The sequence below is a fragment of the Mandrillus leucophaeus genome, unplaced genomic scaffold, assembly GCF_000951045.1.
Source record: "Mandrillus leucophaeus isolate KB7577 unplaced genomic scaffold, Mleu.le_1.0 Scaffold168, whole genome shotgun sequence".
Taxonomy (NCBI): Eukaryota; Metazoa; Chordata; class Mammalia; order Primates; family Cercopithecidae; genus Mandrillus; species Mandrillus leucophaeus.
In genome coordinates this window covers 1480563-1505888 of record NW_012101676.1, presented here as the reverse complement: position 1 = coordinate 1505888, position 25326 = coordinate 1480563, and the positions used below count along the sequence as shown (strand labels likewise).

Genomic DNA, 25326 nt, shown 5'->3' with positions numbered 1-25326 from the left:
TGTATGACATTTCAAATTTCAAATTTAGTAAGGCCTATGAAATTTAGTAAGGCACGCTTGTTTGTCCTTTAAGTTATTTACTTGGCATTATTTCCCTTGCAACTTGGCTATACGAGCAAATCCATACTAAAGTTGCTAATATACTTTCTTAAAAACTTAGTTAACTCTAAAACATGCATTGGCGACACACGTAATTCCCCTGATGAGTCATAGTCTACAAAGACTGAGTGCACTTCTGTGCACAACACTGTAGGTTAAAAGAAAAAAGTTCAATATTCATTAGAGTGAAGGAAAACAGGTTTAAAGTTACACAAAAAACTAGTTTAAGATAGAAATGTATATAAAACGCTCTCTAAAAGCCTAAAAACACACTCAGGACCTATCAATTTCCTGCTCAGAAACTATCCATTTCCAGTGTCCAATTAGGACAGGCCAGGTGGCTCATGCCTGTAATATCAGCACTTTGGGAAGCTAACGCGGGTAAACTGCTTGAGCCCTGGAGTTCAAGACCAGCCTGGGCAACATGGTGAAATCCTGTCTCTACTAAAAACACAAAAAATAAGCCAGGCATGGTGGCGCGTGCCTGTAGTCCCAGCGACTTGGTAAGATGGAAGGACCACCTGAGCCCAGGAGGTAGAGGTTTCAGCGAGCTGAGATTGCACCACTATACTCCAGCCTGGGCAACACAGTGAGGTCCTGCCTCAAAAAACAAAACAAACAAACAAAAAGCCAATTAGAAGGAATACAATTTGATTTTAAAACTGCAAAGACAGAGCTGTATTACACAATGTAATGACTAAACTACTTTCAGGCTGTATTACAACCTGGTTTATATGTTTCTTTCATTAAGCCTATGAATGTATAACACATCTTTTAGCCTTCAAACAAAAACAAAATGAGAATTTTCTTCCCAAGCATATATTTTTAATATAATTGTATGGTATTCCAGTTTAATGGATGTAAGAGATTTCACCTTTAGAAATGTTGGTTCCGTATTTTAGTTTCTTACTGATATAAGAATATACCACAAACAGCATAAACAGTCCCCCCAAAAATGATAAGTTACAAAAGCCTTTTGCTTCAAATCCCTACCTCCCATGTTTATTGCTCCACGGGGACCCATATCACCCATTCTCATTTCCTGTTCTCTCTGTAAGTAAACATAGTTGTCACAGTCAACCTATTGATCTTATGACTTTACATTTCCCATCTAAAATCAAAAAGAAAAGAGTGAATTGGGACATCATTTTTCATTAAAAATTTTGAAAAATTTCCATCATCATATACTTAATAAGAATGCTGAAAAGAAACTTCAGTCTCCCAGGCTTAATATACTACAAACACTTAATGCACCCAGTTTATATTGCAAGATTAGATTACTAATGAAACAGATTATATAAAACATACCACAGATTAATGTTTTTATTCCAACAGATGAAAGATACATGCCTACATTCCAAGCAAAGGGAAATCTAGTAATAATAACCACCAAAGCCAATTATTTTCTCCTCCCAGGTCACTGAAGTCTTAAAATAGAAATGACTGTTACCAAGTTAATATTGAAATGTATTCAAATATATAACACAAACAGCTTTAGGGAATTATGCTAAAAATAAGGTTACAATCTTCATTGCCTAAATTATAATTCATTCATGTATTTTTATTTATCTACTCAAGCATTATTCCATCTAGGGACTACAGAAAGCCCACACAAGCAATTACTGAAAGCTCAACATAACACTGCTTTCCTTTAACTGTGCAGTAATTTTATTTGAAAACCTGAATGAAAGTATTACACAGTTAACTATAAAACAGAAATATTTAAAACATCTGAAATTTCACTACAGAAACTGCTTCCTAAAAGCTCTTCATTTACCAACAATAGTGACATAGAATTAACTTCAATGAAATCTCTAAGTGAAATTACTCAAGATAACATACGAAAATTGCAATTTTCACTTTGACTTGATGACCATTTCCAATCACAGAAAACTTTGTTAAATGTAGCAATCACGAAAAACATTCCATTATGAAACAATTGCAGAAATGTTTAAAGAAAGCATAATTACTGTACTTTTGAAAAAGCAATCTTATTAAAATCTAAATGTTCATTTAAAATTCCATTTGATAATACAAAATACTGCTGAAAAGCACCTATAAAGCTGGAAATAAAATAAAAGCCTATGACGGAAACGTAATTGCCATTAAGCCACAAGTGGCTCCTTAAAAAAACTGCCCAACTTAAACGGAGATGTCCAAAGGCAATCTTAATGAATGAAGCTACGGTACAACAAAAACACCATCATGAAGGGATAAAAATGCTTTTTCACATTATTTAGAACATTTAAATGCCAACCTTTCTAAAACCTTCTTTTTTAATTTTTTTTTTTCAGAGACCCTCGCTCTGTTGCCCTGGCTGCAATGCAGTGGCGTCATCATAGCTCACTGCAGTCTCGAACTCCTGGGCTCAAGGGATCCTCCTGCCTCGGTTTCCCTAATAGATGGGACGACAAGCATGCACCATCATGCCTGGCGAATTTTTTGATTATTTTTTTATAGAGATAGGGTCTCACTATGTCGATCAGGCTGGTATCTAACTCCTGGGCTCAAGCAATCCTCCTGCCTCACGCTCGCAATGTGCTGGGATTACAAGCGTGAATCACCACGCCCAGCCCTAAAAGCCATGTTTTAACTTTCCTAAAAATAAATTTTTCATTGTAACAGTTGTGACCATTAATGGATACTATTACTGACCTGCAAAAAAAGCTAGACTGAGGTGGGGTGCAGTGGCTCACGCCTGTAATCCCAACACTCTGGGAGGCTGAGGCAGGCAGATCACCTGAGGTCAGGAGTTCCAAGACCAACCTGGTAAACATGGTGAAACCCCGTTTCTACTAAAAATACAAAACAATTAGTCAGGCGTGGTGGCGGGTGCCTGTAGTCCCAACTATTCGGGAGGCTGAGGCAGGAGAATGGCATGAACCCAGGAGGCAGAGGTTGCAGTGAGCCGAGATCGCACCACTGCACTCCAGCCTAGGCAACAAGGTGAGACTCCGTCTCAAAAAAAAGAAAAACAGAAACCCTGTCTCTACTAATAAAACAAAAAAATTAGCTGGGCAGTAGTGGCACATGCCTATAATCCTACCTCCTCAAGAGGCTGCGGCAGGAGAATCGCTTGAACCCAGGAGGCAGGGGTTGCACTGAACCAAAATTGCACTATTGCACTCCAGCCTGGGCAACAAGAGCAAAACTCTGTCTCAAAAAAAAAAAAAAGGCTAGACTGTGATATAAAATTGGCTACTGATCAAGCATTACATTTAGAAAACTATTTTAAAATAAAGATTATATTTATCACTACTTTCAGTAGACCAAATCAAACTGCCATTTCCTTATCACTACTTAGAAACTACTGATAGGTTCTCAGAACCTACTGATAAAAGTGAAGAATGCTTCATCACACCCAAAATCTTCTAGCTATAAAAATAGTATCTATAGTATCTAGATACGTATCTGTAACAAGCAAATATAGTAGATCTTCTGTTGTTGAGAAGCTGGTTACACATCTGCACCATCGAGTAAAATATATGGATTTCATAATCATGATTTTCGGGGGAGGACAGGACAGGAGTTCAATTTATATTTTTACTTTTGAATTTGTCTTCACTATAAAAGGTTAGGAATTCAATATCTAACCACTAATATAGGGAAATTATTTACAGTCTCACTGCTTGAGATTTCAATTACCCCTTATATACCGTAATAGCTTAACTATTGGCCTATGATTCACTGGCAGGAAAAAAGGGCATAAACAATCTTTTTTACTGTCTCTTTATATTCTCAGCTTTATGTATCACTTTCCAGAATAACTTTCTAGAATAGTGTGAGCTTTATTATTCACAAAGTACCTTCTTTTACTATTATTATTTGTTTGTTTGTTTTGAGACGGAGTCTCGCTCTGTCGCCCAGACTGGAGCGCAGCGGCTCAATCTTGGCTCACTGCAAACTCTGTCTCCCGGGTTCATGCCATTCTCCTGCCTCAGCCTCCTGAGTAGCTGGGACTACAGGCGCAGCCACCACGCCCGGCTAATTTTTTTGTATTTTTAGTAGAGACGGGGTTTCACCATGTTAGCCAGGATGGTCTCGATCTCCTGACCTCGTGATCCGCCCGTCTCAGCCTCCCAAAGTGCTGGGATTACAGGCGTGAGTCACTGCGCCCAGCCCCTTCTTTTATTATTAAGTCCATTGTCACTAAAAAAATTTCATGGGAAATGTATCAATGTACCGAAAATAACTATGGTTTTAAGTCAACTATTAAACACGAACATTCCCCTTCTGGTGGTATATTATAAATCGGTACAAGTTCTAAAACACTTTTCTCTAAATGAGATAATCAGAATATCTTAGAATACTCCAGGCTACTATAGCATATTACTGTATTAAAATACCAATTAAAAAATAAATAAATAAAATACCAATTCATGAGGCACATTACAGCGTTTTTCACTATATATATACACACTTGTATTTAGTAATGTTGACAATATCTTAAAGATGATTACTGAATACTATTTTACACAGCTTTGCTCTTAAAAAAAAAAGAGTGTAATTTGATGACATCATTTTGTAACTATTTTAGAAGGGGCAAAAGAAATTTTCAGTTTCCCAGTCATGTCTTCAGGCTGTTACTTTCTAGAAACCCACTGCTACAAACTTCTAGTAAAATACAAAAGAGGTAGAGATTACATTAAGATGATTTTGTAAAATAAAATACAGCATTCTTCACTATCACTAAATCTATCAAATATTAGTAAGAATCACTTGAAGAAATTCCCAAATGTGTGCCCATCCAACAAGCAATACACAAGACCCTTCCTTCCATGAATGACTTTTAATAACACTTCAAATTAGAATTTAAGTTAGAACCAGTGCGTATATGTGATATTTTTACAAATTTAAATAATGTTTTATTACATTACAAAAAATTAAGAGTTGTGGTTTAAGCCAAAACAAATTATTTGTAACCAACATCTCAAAAGACTGCAGTGTGCTAAAATAAAGCTATGATGAAAACTCAGTTTTACATTATTGATTCAACTCTATGAAGTAGGCCTACTGTTACCTCATTTTAGACATAATGAAACTGAGGCACCAAGTTGAATAGCTTAGTCAAGGTAATACGGATACTAAGTGGCTGAGCTAGCCTATACGATTCTACTAAAAAAGAGTTACAAAATTTTTGACGTTCACAAGATACTTTCATTCTTCAAAAATTCCAACATATCTCCATGTCCCAGACAGCCAAAAAATAATAATAATAATTCCAACAGGCGAAGCCTAATAAAAGGCAAGATTTTAACTTATCTTTGCAGTATTTATAAGACTGTATGCCTTTCCATGAAAAAGAATTATACATATGTATTCCTGAAAGCTTTGAATGCAAGTGTACTTAAATTAACAGATGACCAAAAAGGAGGCAAAGTATGACTAATTCCCAGAACCACATGTCAAAAGAGCATTCCATCATCGCAGCGTTCTTAACGTGTAGGTCATGGAGTTCTAAGAGTCCCCAAGACTCAGGAAGTGCAGTCATAAGTATTTCATGTTTTCCTAGCACTAAGACATAGTTAGTTATAATATATCATCAGACTTTTCTCTGTGTCAACATTTACTACATTCAATGGTGCAAAAGTAATGACTGGGAAAAGTCCCAGCACTTTAGCACAAGCCAAGAGACCTGGGCCCAATTTTTACTAATAACCACTGCATTTGACACATAGATAAAATTGTATTTTCAATTTTTAAACTATGAATACCTGGAGGAAGCAGTAAAAGTTAATTTTATTAAATCTCTACCCATGGGTACATGCTTTTTTCATGTTCTTCACAATAAAACACAAAGTACATCTGCTGCATTCTGAAGCAGGAGGTTATTTTAAGAAAAAGCATTCATGATTGGGTTGCATGCTGAATGAAATACTTTTTCCATGGAACAAGATTTTTATATGAGACACCTATAATTATTGGCTTGAGTATTTGGCCAGCATTTTCTATGAGATCAATATGAAGACATGTAACTTCTTTTTAATTTTGTAAAATAAACACATTAACATTTGGATAATCTGCTTAGGTCAATGCATCAGTATTTTTCTTCTGATTGGTACATGACACTACAAAATCATGCATGGGTAAAAGAGCCATTCAAAATTCAAAGCAGCCCAATGGATTCCTTTTTCTTTTTTTTTTCTTTTGAGACAGAGTCTCACTCTGCTGCCCAGGCTGGGGTGCAATGGCGTGATCTCAACTCATGCAGCCTCTGCCTCCGATTCAAGCGATCCTCCTGCTTCAGCCTCCAGAGTGCAGAACTATAGGCATATACCATCACACCCAGATAATTTTTGTGTTTTTTATAGAAATGGGGTTTTACCATGTTGCTCAGGATGGTCTTGAACTCCTGAGCTCAACTGATCCACCTGCCTCAACCTCCCAAAGTGCTAGGATTACAGGTGTGAGCCACCATGCTCAGCCAGTCCAATTAATTTCAATGTTAAGAGTACTTTTAAGTTTTACAGTAGTATCAAAAAAATCCACAATTATCTTTAAAGGTTATTAACATACTCCTCCCTTACCACTTCTCCATATAAAGTCAGGTCTTCTTTGACGCATTTTAATTAAAAAGCTTTCTGCAATAGATGGAATGCAAAAGCAAATGTGGGAAGCCGACCATTTCTCATAGAGCAAAACAATTTACAAAACATAAAACAATACCATTCTTCCCACTGCACTGGAGGGAACATTAAAGGCATTTGCAAAAATGTACAAGAAAGTGACTCTTAATTCTGTAACGTTTTCTTTAAAACGCGCTTTGGCTTATAACATGGTAAATATTGATATATTCCTTCAGCAGCACTTTGGAGGCCTCAACAGTTTTTCCTAGTGATATGGAAAATTAAAGAAATATGGAAGCCAAAATGTTTGAGAAGCACTATTTTTAAAGTCCCAGTCAGTCTTCTTTCACGAAAATATAAAACAGAAAGATTGCACTAAGTAAGGTAAATTAACCTAACAAATATTCTCCAAAATGTGGTAAACATGCCACTACTGGCACATGACACTTTTTGTGCAGAACATGGATATTTTTCCTTTAATATTTAATACTTGGGCTATCAAGATACAAGGTGAGCATAACCATCCAAAACCCCAAATGCTCCAAAATCCAAAACGTTTTCAACACCAACACAATGCCCAAAGTGGAAGATTCCATACTTGACCTCATGTGATGGGTTTAAGTCAAAATGTAGGCAAAACTTTCATGCACAAAATTACTTAAAATATTCTACTGAGCCAGGTATAGCGGTTCATGCCTATAACCCCAGCACTCAGGAAGGCTGAGATGCAAGAATTGCTCGAGCCCAGGAATTCAAGACAAGCCTGTGGAACACAGTGAGACACTGTCTCTTAAAAAAAATTTTTTGGACGGACGCATAATCCCAGCACTTTGGGAGGCCGAGGCAGATGGATCATAAGGTCAAAAGATCAAGACCATCCTGGCTAACACGGTGAAACCCCATCTCTACTAAAAATGCAAAAAATTAGCCGGGCATGGTGGAAGGCACCTGTAGTCCCAGCTACTCGGGAGGCTGAGGCAGGAGAATGGCATAAACCCAGGAGGCAGAGCTTGCAGCGAGCCGAGATCGTGCCTCTGTGCTCCAGCCTGGGTGACAGAGCAAGACTCTGCTTCAAAAAAAAGAAAAAAAAAAAAATTTAAATTCTATGAAGTTACCTTCAGGCTATGTATGTAAGACATATATGAAACATAAGTGAATTTCATATTTGGATCTGGGTCCAATCCCCAAGATATCTCATTACGTAGTATACAAACGTTTCAAAATCCAAAAAAATCCAAATTCCAATACACTTCTAGTCCCAAACATTTTAGATAAGGGATACTCAACATGTATATTTTGTGTGTGTATGTATATTACCAATAACCTAATTTAAAGGAATGACTTAACACAGTACTCAGGTAAAGCTAAAGTGTAGTATGACCACCTAAACCTGGGAGATACACTCACTGAACTAAATAAAAACTGCTTTAACTGTGTCAACTGGAATAACATTGATTGATCAATGACAAGAGGTATTCATCTAACACTTTATCAATATAAACTCTTGTTTGAGAGAATGCAATCTTAATGGGCACAATCAATACTCTTTTTTAGGTCACAGTCAAAATTCTTTATTGATAAAGACCTCTCATGTTTATCTCAAAAGAAGCTTTAAGAATGGTCTAGGAATCACCACATGCTATTTAGGTTCTATGCCTCAAAAAAAGAAAATGCTAAAATAATGTAGAACATTTAAATCCACTAAAAAATACATAATTCTAGAGAAAAATATAGTAAGTTCTGACAAGTAACAGGATTCAGCCTTTTTAATCAATTAGGAATATCTAAATATTCCTAAAAATAAATTCTCTAAAAAAAATATATATTCAGCAATTGAAAGTATTTTAGTGTGAGCAAACTATATACTATTACCTTTTCCTTCACTAGAGAAGGTTACATAAAAGAAGAGTGAAGTTATAACCAGTTAAATTTTCATGAGAAAGACTAAATAAGAACTGTTGGTCAAGCGCGGTGGCTCACTCCTGTAACCCTGGCACTTTCGGAGGCTGAGGCAGGCAGATCACCTGAGGTCAGGGGTTCGAGACCGGCCTGGCCAAGATGGTGAAACCCCATCTCTATGAAAAGCCTGGCGACAGAGCGAGACTCCATCTCAAAAAAAAAAAAAAAAAAAGTTAGGAGCCAGAAATATTACAAATTGTAGACACAAAGAATGAAGCAAAAATCACTTACATGAAATATTCATGGGTATTTTTAAAAACCTCAAGAGATTAGGCCTCTCTGCCAAGAAAGTATTAACTCATGAAAAAAGTATTAAGATATTGAAAGACGTACATCGGCAAATTAATCTTTTCTAATAAAAGTAAACTGGGCCGGATGTGGTGGCTCACACCTGTAATCCCAGCACTTTCGAAGGCTGAGGCGGGCAGATCACTTGAGGTCAGGAGATCAGCCTGGCCAACATGGTGAAACCGCGCAAATACTAAAATTACAAAAACTTAAGGCCAAGCATGGTGGCTCATGCCTGTAATCCCAGCACTTTGGGAGGCTGAGGCAGGCAGATTACCTGAGGTCAGCAGTTCAAGACCAGCCTGATCAACATGGTGAAACTCCATCTCTATTAAAAACACAAAAAATTAGCCAGGTGTTGTGGCGGGTGCCTGTAGTCCCAGCTCCTCAGGAGCCTCAGGCAGGAGAATCACTTGAACCCAGAAGGTGCAGACTGCAGTGAGCCAAGATCGTGCCACTGCACTCCAGCCTGGGCGACAGAGTAAGACTCCATCTCAAAAAAAAAAAAAATCAGTCGGGTGTGGTGGTGCACCGCTGTAGTCCCAGCTACTTGTAAGGCTGAGGCAGGAGAATCACTTGAACTCAGGAGATGGAGTCTCTGAGTTCCACCACTGCACTCCAGCGTGGGCAACAGAGGGAGACTCCACTTAAAATAAAAAAAAAATAGTAAATAAGGGTCAGGCATGGTGTCCAGTGCCTATAATCTCAGGGTTTTGGGTGACCAAGGCAGGAGGATCCCCTGAGGTCAGGAATTAGAGGTACGGTGACCTATGATTGCGTCACTGCACTCCAGTCTGGGTGACAGAATGAGACCTCACTCAAAAAACTTTTTCAATGTTTTAAAATGAAAAGAAAAAAATATACATTTCCATTGATACAACTCAATAGCATGTAAACTTTCCAACTTAATCAATAGTGAATGCTTGGAAAACTTAACATTTTAAATTCAGGCAATTAAACACATTAATTTCCAATACACTGAAGTATTCGCTGGTAGTTAGTGAGAGGTAGTTTAAAAAATATAAGACAATCTCTTTATATATATATATACCCAAAGGTGGGTTTTCTCCCCTCAATACATGCATTCCTAAATACCTTCACACATGAATATTTGGGAAAATATTCCTCAGTTACATGATTGTTTAAATGAAACTTTACATCGTATGTTATTGACAGAATTGCAAATTACATTGATGGAATTGCAAATTAAAATGAGACAGTACTACAAAACCTACTAGAATGGTGACGATCCGAAACACTGACAAAACAAATGCTGGCAAAGATGTGACACAACCAGAACTTTAACGTACTGCTGAAGGCAATACAAACAGGTGTAACCATTTTGCAAGACAGGCTGGCAGTTTCTGATAAAATTAAATATACTCTTACCATCTGATACAGCAATATCACTCTTTGCTTTTTACTCAAAGGATGTGTAAACTTATGTCTACATAAAAACCTACAAAGGAATGTTTATAGCAGCTTGATTCATAATTGCTAAAACCTGGAAGCAACCAAGATGTCTGTCAGTATGTGAATGGGTGAACTGTGGTACAACCACAATATTATTCAGCGCTAAAAAGAAATGAGCTATCGACCCATGAAAAGACATAGAGGAAACTGAAATGCATATTGCCAGGTGACTGGAAGCCAATCTGAAGAGGCTATATACTGTATGATTCCAACTATATGACGTTCTGGAAAAAAACTAAACTATGGAGATAGAAGGATCAATGGTTGCCAAGGGGTAGGTGGAAGGGATAAAGAAGAACACAGAAGACTTTTCAGGAGGTGAAAATACTCTGTATGATACTATGATGATAGGTTCATGTCACAGATTTGTCAAAACCCTCAGAATGTACACCCAGAGCACATCTGAAGGTAAACTATAGACTTCAGCTGATAAGAACGTGTCAATGTGGCTTCAGCAATTTTTATAGATATATCATTCCGGTAAAACATTTTGATAGCAGGAGAAGCTGTATGTATGTGGCATGGGGTAGACAGGCAATCTCTGTACCTTCCACTCAATCTTGCTGTGGACCTAAAGCTCTTTTGAAAAAGACTACTAAAATATTGAAACTTTAAAATGAATCCTTTTGAATAATCAATTACATTAAAAATAATAATAAATAAAGATAAGTCTCACTATGTTGCCCAGGCTGGACTTATACTCACTGGGCTCAACTGATCCTCCTGCCTCAGGCTCTCAAGTAGCTGGGACTACAATCATGCCACTGCACCCACGTAATTACATCTTAATTTATACTGCAAGGTTTAGTCACGAAACAAAAAGTAGTTGTTACTTGTTAAATACTAAATCAGAAATAGAGGCAACAAATAGAAGTAGGGAAACTTACTGTGTTCATTAACTTGACATGTGCCTCTTAAACCAAATACATTCAACAATATATTTTGAAAGCCTCGTTCAGGTAATTGAGTGAATAGATTGCTCTGATATTACTGTCAAATTCAACTGAATGTGTAGAAAAATTAATGGCTGCTTTTTAATACATAGGGTGGCATTATAACCGAAGATCAATTAAATGTAAACACAATCTAGCATACATCAAGGGACAGAAGGAAATAAGTATTTTACATAAATTAATTGTTAAAGAAGCTTCTATTCGGCTGAGATTTTAAGAGACGGGCCTCTCACTATGTTGCCCAAGCTGGCCTCGAATTCCTAAGCTCAATTGATCCTCCCACCTCAGCCTCCCAAGTAGCTGGTGCACAACACTGCTCCTAAGAATTTTATTTATAATACATTATAATGCATTTATAATGCAAACACCTGAGAGTATTTTCAAGATTACCAGTTCCAACTGTCATTGTAAACTCTCTCTGAAGAGGCGCTTTTACAACTTAAAATTGATTAATAATATTTAATTATTCTTCAAATTTAGTTATTTTACCCAGAACTCCTAAAAAAAAAAAATGAGCAAGGATATCAGCTGTAAGACAAACAATACTAGCAATAAAATCTTACCAAAGCTCACTTAATGCTGGTGACTGGTTTGCATTTCTTGATCCAAAACCTCTTTCTTATCCAGTGCATTTCCTTACCAAAGTAAAACTATCACAACTGGCCAGGTCAAGGTATGAAAGGTGAAAGAAAAAAACAAATATAAACTGCGCAAGCAGCAATTTCAAACTGGTCCCATCAACAGAAAAAAGCAGAACAGAGGAAGACAAGGCACAGAAGGCCAACGTATGAGCTCAGTACACATTTTATACAGGAGAGTATCCGCTTCTGTTTGTGGTATTAGGCATTAGATAAATCATCTTAATAATTTACCAGAGGCCTTGAAATCGTGATAAGTTAATACATATTTTCTTCTAAATAGGTAACTCAAAGCTACAGATTCAAATACATAGTCATTTTTTACACATTTAAGTGGTACCAAAATAAAAATCAAAGTTATTTAAAATTTGCCATTATAAAATAAACTACTGTAACAATCAAATCAATTGGTTAAAACCAAATATAGAAAAAACAATAATAAACCAAATGAAGAAGTTATCTTAAGAAAATCATGGTAAACTTACAACCAGAAAAGCCAGGGTTTGACATAGTGCACAATGTAGTGTAAGATACCATTCAGAAAAGAAGTAAACTTACCCATAAACTTTCAGTTACCTTAAATTATAAAAGTCTTTGAAAGTCTGTAATTATAATAATTATCAATCTAACTCAAATGAACAAAACCCTTTGAAAGTTTGTAATTATAATAATTACCAATCTAACTCATATAACTGCATCTCATCAGTAGAAGATGCTTACAAACCAGAGTTCCTACAGCCTACTTCTCACTAGTTGGTACCTTAATACTGAACATAAATAGACATCATAATTTTTTAGTTTTAGTATAAAGTTCTAATATTTTACATGATACTACAGATACTATCCTCAATATGAAGTATAGAAGATCTTAGATACTGACTAGCCTGAAACATAATTTATTGTCACTATATAGAACAAGCACTGTAAGGTGGCTCCAAATACATTAAACAAGTCACAAAGCAGAAGCAAGAAGTTAAATTTTTATGCCTTCCGAGGATCTTCTGTCACTAATTCAAACTAACAATTAAAATTATTATTAGTTGTATTATATAGTAGACAATGCACAAGGTATGTTTACATTAGTTAACCACATCTATTTGCCGGTCTTGACTCTCCTCTTCTCTGATTGCTCAAACAAGAGTTAACATTAGCTAAGAAATCTTACCGTTCTGAACCAAAAATTATTAGAAGAACTTACCATTTCAAATGAAAAGACATGAGGTATTCCTACAACACAGCAGGAATAATAAATAAATCACATCATTTTATAAACACACACACACACAGACAAAAGTACCACAATAGTGCCAAGACTATTTAATGACAAGCTAGACACCCTCAGTAAAGAATTTCATTTGGTAAACTCTCAGAACATTTGAGCTGTTTCTTTTAACATTACTCCGTGTAAGTTCTCAGCACCTAAAATCCTCTAACATCCTTTGTATCCTCTACAGTGCTCAGCACTATGTTCTAAATACAGGAAACAGTGACCAAATTTTTCTTCCAAAATGGTAACATCCCAGTCGTCCTGTAAGTCTAATACTCTGAAGTAAAAAGTTAGGTGTGTCGAAAACCAAGCACAAAAAAAATGGTTTCTTTGGCTGCTTTTAAAAATTACTCTTCATTATTTAATCACGTATGAAGTCTATAAAAATGTTATCAGCAGTTGTACCTCAGTGCCACCTATGTTTTCCAAAGTACCAACTGTGTAATATCTGAGGCATTAATATTCAATAAATGCCATTGTCTGGTGATCCATACAAACCGAAAACCATAACTGAGCTGCACTGGCATTGGAAAAACAAGACTTCAAACAGCTCCTTAATTCTCTCAGTTTACATCTCAGTAACTGTAACATGACAAACAGAATTTGTGACCTCGAAAAATTCAGAGAACACAAAGTCAGAACAAAATTAGAATACAACTTGGGAAGTATTAAGAATAAACTATATTAAACATAAAAAGGACCGGGGTAGTGGCTCACACCTGTAATCCCAGCACTTTGGGAGGCCAAGGCAGGTGGATCACTTGAGGTAAGGAGTTCAAGATCAGCCTGGCCAACATGGTGGAACCCCGTCTCTACAAAAATACAAATATTAGCCGGATGTAGTGGCACTCACCTGTAATCTCAGCTACTTGGAAGGCTGAGGCACAAGAATCACTTGAACCCAGGAGGCAGAGGTTGGAGTGAGTCGAGATCACACCATTGCACTCCAGCCTGGGCAACAGAGCGAGACTCCGTCCTTAAAAAAAATTTTTCTTTTAACTTATTTTAATGAAAAGAATCACAGCTAGGGTGAGGAATCAGAAGAAATACATGACCTGAGTCTGAACAGATATTCTCCAAAGGGAAAAAAGAAAACATGGTAATTTTTCTGGATTATGAACCTCTCTGAAACTCTAACGGAAGGTAAGACCAAAAAAAAAGTTAATCAATACAATGAAGGGTCCTCTGACGAAGTGTGTACACAGAATAAGAGATTCAGTCACCATTTCCAAGTAGTCATTCAAAAAAGATTAACAAATATGATGATAAAACACAGAAAACCAATACTAATAATCATAGCATATGATTAGGCTAACCATACCTCCTGGTTCACCTAAGAAAGCCCATTTCATGCCTATTGTAGCAAGTATTTTAATAGTATCCATGTTCATTTGTCCCATTTTATATGAAACATTCTATGGTTTCCCACGCATCATTAGATATTATAAAAACTATTAAATAACCTTTGGAGGAGTGATCAAATAACTCAACACCTGGTTAAAACTGACACATACCTTCAACCCAAATATCCCAAGTCAGCAAAATCCTACAAATCAATTCCAAGAATATGTGTAAACATTACAAACTTACATATCTTTTTGTTTTTATTTGATTACAAAAGTCTAAGTCAAGTTACAACTATGTACCATGCCAAATATTGAGAAAATTCCTTGGCTTATAATAAATTATTTTAATGAATATGTAAAAACATCAACAACCGAAACTAGTCACAACTAGAACATTACATATGAGACCATTGCAATGTCTGTTATTATCCATTTTGATTTTCACCAACATGTCCAAACCACTGGGACTAGGCCATCATTATACCAGAAATAAGCCTACCAGCCCAGCAGGTCACACTTAAATCTGACATCAAATCCTTCAGCAAACAATTCTTTAGTTACTTCCGTAAGTTAATGAAGAGGCCATCAAAATCCCTTGTAAAATGTGTCTTTTGTTTGAATGCTTCAGGAGTTTAGACTTCAAAAAACAAATCTTCTTAAGCAACATAAATAACTCATTAGAGCTTTAAAAACTGTAGAAAAAGAGGGACGGCCATGTGGAAACCACAAAACTGTAACTTCTGCTCTGGAATCTTCACAAACCATTTCAGAAAATAAAATTGTACCTATTCATTAGTAAATGACAATGGGATCACTCTTCTCTGACAGCATACATTAATGGAATTTTTTTTTTTTACTGGATAGTTTCTGTTTTTCAGTTTTACACATGACACATCAGGGAAAGTTAGGTTCCGATTAAATCAAGAGATGATAGATAAACAAACAACAAAAATTCCACGCAGGAGGCAAGAAAAGAGGCTGACTGGTTAAAGAAACAGGCCAAATTCAACAATACTGATCAAGAGGGGTTAACATTTGAAAGAAGAGTGCTTTATACCTCTACTGACTAGAACTAAAGGGATTTTGGCTGGGTGTGGTGGCTCACACCTTTAATCCCAACACTCTGGGAGGCTGAGGCGGTCAGGTCACGAGGTCAGGAGTTCGAGACCAGCCCGACCAACATGGTGAAACCCCGTCTCTACTAAAAATATAAAACTTCGCCGGGCATGGGCCTGGTGTGGTGGCTCACGCATGTAATCCCAGCACTTTGGGAGGCCAAGCGGGCAAATCACCTGAGGTCAAGAGATCGAGACCATTCTGGCCAACATGGTGAAACCTCATCTCTACGAAAAATACAAAAATTACCCGGGTGTGGCGGCACGCGCCTGTAGTCCCAGCTATTTGGGAGGCTGAGGCAGGAGTATCACTTGAATCCCGGAGGCAGGGGTTGGACTGGGCCGAGATCGTGTCACTGCACTCCAGCCTAGCGAGACTCAGTCTTAAAAATAAAAAATAAGGCCAGGCACGGTGGCTCACATCTGTAATCCCAGCACTTTGAGAGGCCGAGGTGGGTGGATCACTTGAGGTCGGGAGTTCGAGACCAGCCTGGCCAACATGGTGAAACCCCATCTCTACTAAAAATATAAAAAATAAGGCCAGGCACGGTGGCTCACGCCTGTAATCCCAGCACTTTGGGAGGCTGAGGCAGGCAGATCACCTGAGGTCAAGAGATCGAGACCATCCTGGCCAACATGGTGAAACCTCATCTCTACTAAAAATACAAAAATTAGCCGGGCATGGTGGCGTGTGCCTGTAGTCCCATCTACTCGGGAGGCTGAGGCAGGAGAATTGCTTGAACCCGGGAGGCGGAGGTTGCAGTGAGCCGAGATCGTGCCATTGCACTCCAGCCTCGGCAACAAGAGTGAAACTCCGCCTCAAAAAAAAAAATAAATAAATAATAAAAAATAAAAAATTAGCCAGTCGTGGTGGCGCACGCCTCTAATCCCAGAGGCAGGAGAAACACTTGAACCTGGGAGGCAGAGGTTGCAATTGAGCCGAGATTGCACCACTGAAGTCCAGCCTAGGCGACAGAGCAAGACTCCGTCTCAAAACGGAAAAAAAGATTTTAAAATCCCAGGTATCAGCTGCAAGGCTGTGACTCTTTACCATTTCTTCCCATAACTTTTGCTCTGGTTTATAACCATGACTACCAATGAACCTTCTGAATATTAATTTGGATTCCTCAGGAATCCTTGGATCTGGAATATGAGGTGCTGTGCTTAGTGAGCCTTCTAAAAACACTGGAAAAGAATATATAAATGAATAGATTTGCATTATTCTTCACAAGTTCTATGAGTTTGGTTAACATGAGCCACTTTTTATAGATTCCTTTCAACTCTCAGACTGGCTCTAAATCAGAGGTCAGCAAATATTTCAGGTAAAGGGCCAGATGTAAATATTTTTTAGGCTTGGCAGGCCATGTAGTCTCAATACAGTCTCATATAGTTGTGTCACAACTACTCAAATCAGTTTTTGTAGGGCAAAGAAGTCATAAACAAAATAAACAAAAACAAGTATTACAAAAATAGGCAGCATGTGAACTGAGCCTGGTCTATTCTAGGCTGTCAACCCCTGGTCTGGATGAGACAATTAAAACCATTACAACTATGCACGAAAAATTAATGCATAGTTTGAGATAATATGTCCTGCACATACAGTCTGAAAGCCCAAATCAAGGTTGCCACACCCAAATTCTGCAGGGAACTATTCACGTAGAATGTCATATTGTTTAAACCGTGTTCTAAAGACGGATATATAACCATATGCAGTGGTAGGCAACTATTGTCTCACTATTCAGGAGGCTGAGACAGGAGGATAGCTCAAGGATGTCAAGACCAGCCTGGGTAACATAGGGAGACACAATCAAAAGAGAAAAAAAACAAAGAAAGATGGGCACAGCAGCATGCCTACTCTCCCAGCTACTTGGGAGGCTGAGGCAGGAAGATTCACTTAAGCCTAGGAGTTTGAGGCTGTAGTGTGCTATAATCATACTTGTCAATAGCCACTGCACTCCAGCCTGGGCAACACAGCAAGATACCATCAATAAATAAACAAATTTCGTCCTATATAAATCTTACGCCATGTTGAATTACATCAAGCATGCCTTCCACTAACACTCCCAGGACCCACAAAAAATTCAACTATTTTCATTTCAATACGTCTCATTTCAATACAAGGCCAGTAGTTTTGAATCTCTGCCAACAGAAAGAAATAAGCAAGGTGTAGAGTTTTCTTTAACATGTAGATCTCCTGGTACCAACCTAGACATACTGAATCAAAATACTTGGTGGACTGAATCTCAGGCATTTTTCCTTAAGTTCCACAAATATATTGCAAGGTTGAAAACTACTGGAATTAGCAAAAAAAGGTGATCAAAGATCAATGTATTACAATCTACCTGGATCAAAAAACAAATCAATTATTAGTAGTATGATCTAGGAACCCACATTTTTAAAAAGCTCCTTGAGTGTTTATTATGGACATTGCAAAAACACTGTTCTGCTGGGCACGGTGGCGTATGCTTGTTGTATCAGCCACTCAGGAAGATGAGGAAGGAGGACTGCTTGAGCCAAGCCTGGGCAACATATCAAGACCCCATCTCTAAAAGAAAAAAGAAAACATTTTTTGCCTGTCCTTGGACGAAGCACTACACTGTTAGCCTCTGCCAACATTCTCTTAATCCTTCTGGCCTCACAGTCCCTCGGGTGCTACAATGGAATGCCTCTGACAAGCAAAGAAATACAACTGAGTCCAACTGTTGCCTTAGCATATAACATACCTTTATTTTCAAGTTTATTATGTGTGTTGAATAAACTGTGTTGAAATACTTAGGGCTATTCCCAACTAGTCAAATGGGACTAATAAGCTTTAATAGCAAGTCAGGTATATATTTAGTTGAATGTAGGAAAACTGAAAAGGGTATGAGGAATTACTCTTTTCTTTATTGAAGAGGCAAGCATTAATATGTACCATACAAGAAAAAGAAACTTCTCAGCCAGGCGTGGTGGCTGATGCCTGTAATCCCAGCACTTTGGGAGGCCAAGGCAGGCGGACCACCTTAGGTCAGGAGTTCGAGACTAGCCTGGTCAACATGGTGAAAACCCATCTCTACCAAAAATACAAAAATTAGCTGGGCAAGGTGGCAGGCACCTGTAATCCCAGCTACTCGGGAGGCTGAAACAGGAGAGTCGCTTGAACCCAGGAGGCAGAGGTTGCAGTGAGCTGAGATCATCCCATTGCACTCCAGCCTGAACAATAAGAGCGAAACTCTGTCTCAACAAATAAATTAAAAAAAAAAAGAAAGAAAGAAACTTCTCAGGTTTTAAAACCAAGTAACATAAAATTTAAACATCACCCCAATATTCCTAACTCAAATATTTCATAACTACATGACACAACAACTAAAGCTAAAATAAGATGGACATTTGGGTATTTTCATGACATTAACATTTTCCCAAGAAGCAATGTTTACTCCAAGAAACTGCATCAACAAAATGCTAGAACTAAAATCTGTCATTTACTCCAATGCAAATTTTTCCCATAAATAAAGACTGGTAAGTACTGAAGTGTTTAAACTACTTAATCTACAGGTGGTGGAGTGACCTAATACGAAAACAGTCACAAGACAATTATAAAAACCAATCTTATAAAATTCCCACTGCTTCCAGAATAATCGCTTCTAATGTGTCCAAAAATTGTGATAAGTAGAAAATTTCCACTTAGTAAATACTGCCTGGACAAAAAAAATCAAATACACTCTATATTATGGTAAAGACAAACCTAAATGCAATTAAGACATATTATAAAAATGTATTCATTCTTAAGGCAGTTGAATGCTATCCTAAATGAGTAAAAAATGTCGTTTAATTTATAGTTTCAACAGCAATTATCAAAAAGTTTGTCTTCTAAGGAAAAATAAAGTATTAAATAAAAACGACAACTGATATTGATGAAGTACTGGCTTATATGCTTGAAACTCTTAAAAATATATTCCCATGTGTCATAAAATTATGGTCAAGTTGAAGGCTGACAAAGAAAAAGATGACCAGATATGACAAGTGTTTTCCCTCATTCTTTGTTACATGAAATTATTTCAAACATGAAATATGTAAATCAGTATTTATTTTATACTTGAAAGTCCCGTAAATCTTAGTTGTGTTGGACTATTGCTATTAGGAAGACAAGAAGAAAGAGGTGGCATCTTAAAATTAACGAAGAAAATCAACTTTACTCATTACTTGGACAAGTTGAACACTTACCATTTGATTCCTCCCTTTAAACTGAACAGTGAAATAAGAGAAAGCACATAAGAGGGCCTAATTTCAAAGCTTAAAAAAAAAAAAAAAAAAAAAACACACACACACACACATAGCATTAAAATTGTTTAACAATTTCCTCCAAAGACAGTTTTCAAAGTAAATGAAGAACAACTGACAGAATGGCCTCAATGCATTCTTAATACAATGTTTTCCTATTAATATATTACCATTAACACAAAATATTTGAGATAGGTAGAGCTTTCACTCATACTGCTTTTAGTACTTGATTAACTTTATAGTAATAAGAAGCATTGTGAAGCTTGGAACCAAATAAAACTGACACCAAAATAATGAAAAATTTGTGCAGATTCGTATCATTTCTAAGCACAAAAAAACTAACAGAACACTAGTCAGTGTTATCCAATTATCATACCTCATTTACATACTATTTGAAACATGGATACTCCAAAAAGTTAAGAGCATAGTGACTTTGAGGTCTATCTACCATAAATACTAATTTTAAAACGAAAAAATAAATAAATTAAGATTCCAGCCCAGGTTTCCACAGATATTATAAAAAGGTCAGAAAGCAAATACTTTAAGTTACTGTGGGTCACAAGTCATTTCTAATCTTCTTTCTTTTGCAATAACCCTCTAAAAACATGGACACCATCAGTATCTCCGCGGTGGAGTAACAAAAACCAGGCCGTGGTCCCAGCTACAGCTCCCAACTTACACTCCAGCCAAATTAGTTTTATCATGATGCTTCAAGTATGCGATACACACTATAAGAAGCTACTAGAAAAGAAGGTATATTGTCACCTAATGCTTTTCTGTGAGCATAATCTTCTGAAACAACAGATGATCTATTTTAGAAATGTCAGCCAGGCGTAGCGGTTTACACCTGTAATCCCAGCACTTTTGGAGGTTGAGGTGGGTGGATCACTTGAGGTCAAGAGTTCGAGACCAGCCTGGCCAACAGAGTGAAACCCCATCTCTACTAAAAATACAAAAATTAGCCAGGTGTGGTGGCGCACACCTGTAATCCCAGCTACTTGGGAGACTGAGGTAGGAGAACTACTTGAACCTGGGAGGCAGAGGTTGCAGTGAGCTGATATTGCACCACTGCACTCCAGCCTGGTTGACAGAGCAAGGTTCCAGCTCAAAAAAAAAAGGTAACTAAAATATTAAAGACAGAAAGAGAAAACCTAGACTAAAAGAGGCTGGATATATCAGCCAATTCAAAGAAATCAAATGTTTAAAAAAAAAAAAATAATTTAAGACCTGTGCAAATCTGGGCTTTAATTAGTTAAAATGAAAGAACTGATCATTTTTAAAACATGATAAAGGTTTTTTTTAAAAAGTCTTCATCTTTTAGACATACTGAAAATAATAAAATTATATGAAGTCAGGTATTTCAAATAAAATAAATTGGGAAATAAAGTGGTTATACTTAAAGCTGTAAAAGATCGGCCACAAGTTTACAAGTGTTATGGCTGATGATGAGTACACACTAGAATCCTTTTGTACATGTCTGAAATCTTCCAAAATAAAGATGTTTCAATATTACTATACGGTGAAAATCAGTCAAGTGGAAATGATGTATATATCAAGATTTCTAATTTAATAGCATATGTTTTTTAAAGATTAACTAAAATAATAGGAAAAAATACGACATCCACTTCATAAAACATAAACATTACCTTCAGAAACTAATTTTACTTTACCACCCATGAGAGGTTAAGAAAATCACTAATTTATCAAACATCATAAATTTAGAGAGATGAGAAAAGACCACTGTATAAACCAAAATCTAAGGAATTCTAAATGTGCATCATAAACCTGAAAAGGTAAAGTCATCTTAGTAACCAGCAGTTTGCTTACGTTCTCCATGTAGTTCGGCTTAAAGCCCTCTTGCTGTCGCCTCAGCTCCTCCTGTTCTCTGTGTCGGATCATTTCTTCCTCCCGCCGCCGATGCTCCTCCTCATGTCTGAAAATGTGTTAAATACAAATGTCAGCATCAGGACATGCGAGCTGTCACTGACATTTTATTGCATGTAAAATAAAACCATTTATGCAATCACATTATGCCACACCTGTAATCACGACTGGTCACAGCATCCTAAATTTACCTTCCTTCTATGTCGCTCCAAGCCTTTAATAAATCAAATAAGCCAAAGACATAAAGTAACTTAGCTAAGGTAAACCAGAAAAACAAAGTAAAATCATAACTAGGATAGTTAATTGTGTATATTCAAGAAATTGAGAGTCAAAAAAAAAGCTGAAACATGTACTCTCTTACTATAAAAAGGAAAAAATCTCAGCCAGCCATGGTGGCTCACACCTGTAATCCCGGCACTTTGAGAGGTTGGGGCGAGTAGATCACCTGAGGTCAGGAATTCAAAACCTGCCTGGCCAACATGGTGAAACCCCATCTCTATAAAAATACAAAACTTAGCCAGGTGTGTTATAATCCCAGCTACCCGAGACGCTGAGGCACCAGAATAGGTTGAACTCAGGAGGCAGAGCTTGCAGTGAGCGGAGATTGCCCCACTGCACTCCAGACTGGGCAACAGTGAGACCCTGTCTCAAAAAAAAAAAGGGAAAAAGTCAGATCTACTGATCTATCACTGACATTGCACAGTTCTTAAAGGCACTCAGAACATATCCAGAGATAAGCCACCTCAAAAAACCTCAATGCCTAGACAAAAGTCCTATTTCCAAAAGGAAGCCTTACCAACTCCTCTCTCCCCATTTTCATCAACCCACTAAAAGAAATCCCCTGAAGCAGGTGTCAGCCCATAATCTGTTTCTAGAAATGAGGTTATAGCATAAACATTTACATTACTGTCTATAGTTACTTTGGGGCTAAAGCAGTGAGTAGCTGAGACAGAGGCAATGTAACCTACAAAGCCTGAAATAGTTAATATATAGTTTCAGAAGTTTGCTGATCCCTGCCTACAGGTGTCTTCAAAGGAAAATCACTATCTACATATAGCAGGATTACGATTAAATCAGTAATGAAGTTATAAATGATTAAGAGGAAAAACCTATATAGTAATACTGAAGTAACAGACTCACATTATATTGGCATTTAAACCAATGCAAATTCAAATATACACAGGTAGAGTTTCCCTAATCCAAAAATCTGAAAGCATTTCTGAATTTTCTAAATATGAAATGCTCCAAAATCTGGATTTTTGGGGTTTTTCTGAGACAGGGTCTTATTCTGTCACCCATGCTAGAGTGTAGTGTCCCAATCTCAGCTCGGCTCACTGCAGCTGGGACTACAGGCATGTGCCACTATGCCCAGATAATTTTTTGTACTTTTCTAGAGACAGGGTCTTGCCATGTTGCCCAGACTGGTCTTAAACTCCTGGGCTCAAGTGGTCTGCCTGCCTCAACCTCCCAAAGTGCTGGGATTACAGGCGTGAACCCCCACGCCCCGGTTGGAACTTCTTTATAGCCAATATGATGTTTAAAAAAATGCTCACTGGAGCATTTCAGATTTAGGATGCTCACCTGGTAAACACAATGCAAATACTGAAAATGTGAAAAAATCCAAAATGCTTCTGGTGTTAAACATTTCCCATAATGGATGCTCAACGTGTATGCCCACCCACCAATAAAACTGTAACAGTAATTTAAATGGTGAAGGCTGTATAAAGCTGATACCCCTTTATTAGGTCTCGTTTTTCAGTACGTTTCTCTTATAACATACTTTTCCTACATTTAGAATTGCCACTTCTCAAATTTCAAAATACCTTGTTCTTGTTTGTTGCACAACACTCCTGCTAAATCTGAGTCCACTAATTAAAAGACAGGTGATGGCCGGGCGTGGTGGCTCACGCCTGTAATCCCAGCACTTTAGGAGGCCGAGGCAGGTGGATCACGAGGTCAGGAGATCGAGACCATCCTGGCTAACACTGTGAAACCCCGTCTGTACCGAAAATACAAAAAATTAGCCGGGCGTGGTAGTGGGCGCCTATAGTCCCAGCTACTCGGGAGGCTGAGGCAGGAGAATGGCGTGAGCCCGGGAGGCGGAGCTTGCAGTGAGCCGAGATCACGCCACTGAACTCCAGCCTGGGCGACAGAGCGAGACTCCGTATAAAAAAAAGAAGAAAAAAAAAAAGATACGGTGATTTCTTCTACTGCCAGACAAAAAAACTCAGAACTTCACGTCAGGCCACATGAACAAAAATGTTCCTAAGGGATTTCAAGCAAAATCTGGACTATTTTAAGATTGTTGTCTTGCCTCTAAAATATAACTCTTAATATAATCCTTAAAAATAATCTTTAAGTAAATTGGTGAACCCTTTTCCTGGATATTAACACATTTCATACATTTTACTGTGAAGAAAATACTTCACATTCATGGGTATGTGTGGGGATGGGAAGATCCAGTAAGGCCAAATGTGCTGAAATTCAGTTTTACTCATTTTAAAAAGGGTCAATATACTCATACTAATGCTACTTATAAAAAGGGTCACTATACTAATAATATACTAATACTACTTATATGCTTAGTGGGATCCGGGGCAGCATCCCACAATCATCCACATTAATATTTCTGCAGTAAGATAAAACATTCACACTCTGGAGATAATAAAGGTTTTACATAACAGGAGTTCAGATCAACCTTTGCCAACAAATGGATTCACATCAGACTGCCACTTGAATGAATAAGGATACATAGAAAAATGTTTGGTCCGGTGCGGTGGCTCACACCCGTAATCCCAGCACTTTGGGAGGCTGAGGCAGGCGGATGACCTGAGGTCAGGAGTTTGAGACCAGCCTGGCCAACATGGTGAAACCCCGTCTCCACTAAAAATACAAAAATTAGCCAGGCATGGTGGTGGTAATCCCAGCTACTCAGGAGGCTGAGGCAGGAGAATCGCTTGAGCCCAGGAGGCGGAGGTTGCAGACAGCTGAGACTGCGCCACTGCATTCCAGCTTGCGCAACACAGCGAGACCCCATCTCAAAAAAAAAGAAAAAAAAAAAAAAAAAAAAAAAACACCAAAACTTTTTAGTCTCAAAGCTTCCAAATTACAAAGACAATTACAGTAGACACAGCGACCTTGTTGGGGGCCAACTTCTACCACATAATTTTAAATGAACAAACCTATTTCCAGTAAATAGAAATATATGCACAAATGTGCAGGGACATATGTATACAGAGATATATTCTGTGGCATTATTTATAAAAGCAAAAGGTCAAGGACACATTAATCAGTTATAAATGGGAAACAAGATTCACTGACACCTTGGGAGACAAGAAACACATCTGTTACAGAGGTAGATTACTATCTACTGGCAAGAAAGAATGTCTGCGATGCAAATGTCAGGAAAAAGGGCAACGAAAAGAATGGGATTCCTATTACGGCTTTTAACAATCATTTTTATGGCTGAACTTGGTGG

General features: G+C 37.5%; 1 protein-coding gene across 1 annotated transcript in view; it reads right to left on the bottom strand.

The window, feature by feature from the left end:
• Positions 1–25326, bottom strand: part of PSPC1 (paraspeckle component 1) — an 82550-nt gene that overhangs the window by 5571 nt on the left and 51653 nt on the right. The window contains exons 5-7 of the mRNA XM_011976544.1: positions 21792–21897; positions 19908–19928; positions 1093–1150 (exon numbers count right to left, since the gene is read on the bottom strand). Of these exons, the coding sequence (XP_011831934.1) occupies positions 1093–1150; positions 19908–19928; positions 21792–21897 (185 nt within the window). The remainder of the gene's footprint in view (positions 1–1092; positions 1151–19907; positions 19929–21791; positions 21898–25326) is intronic.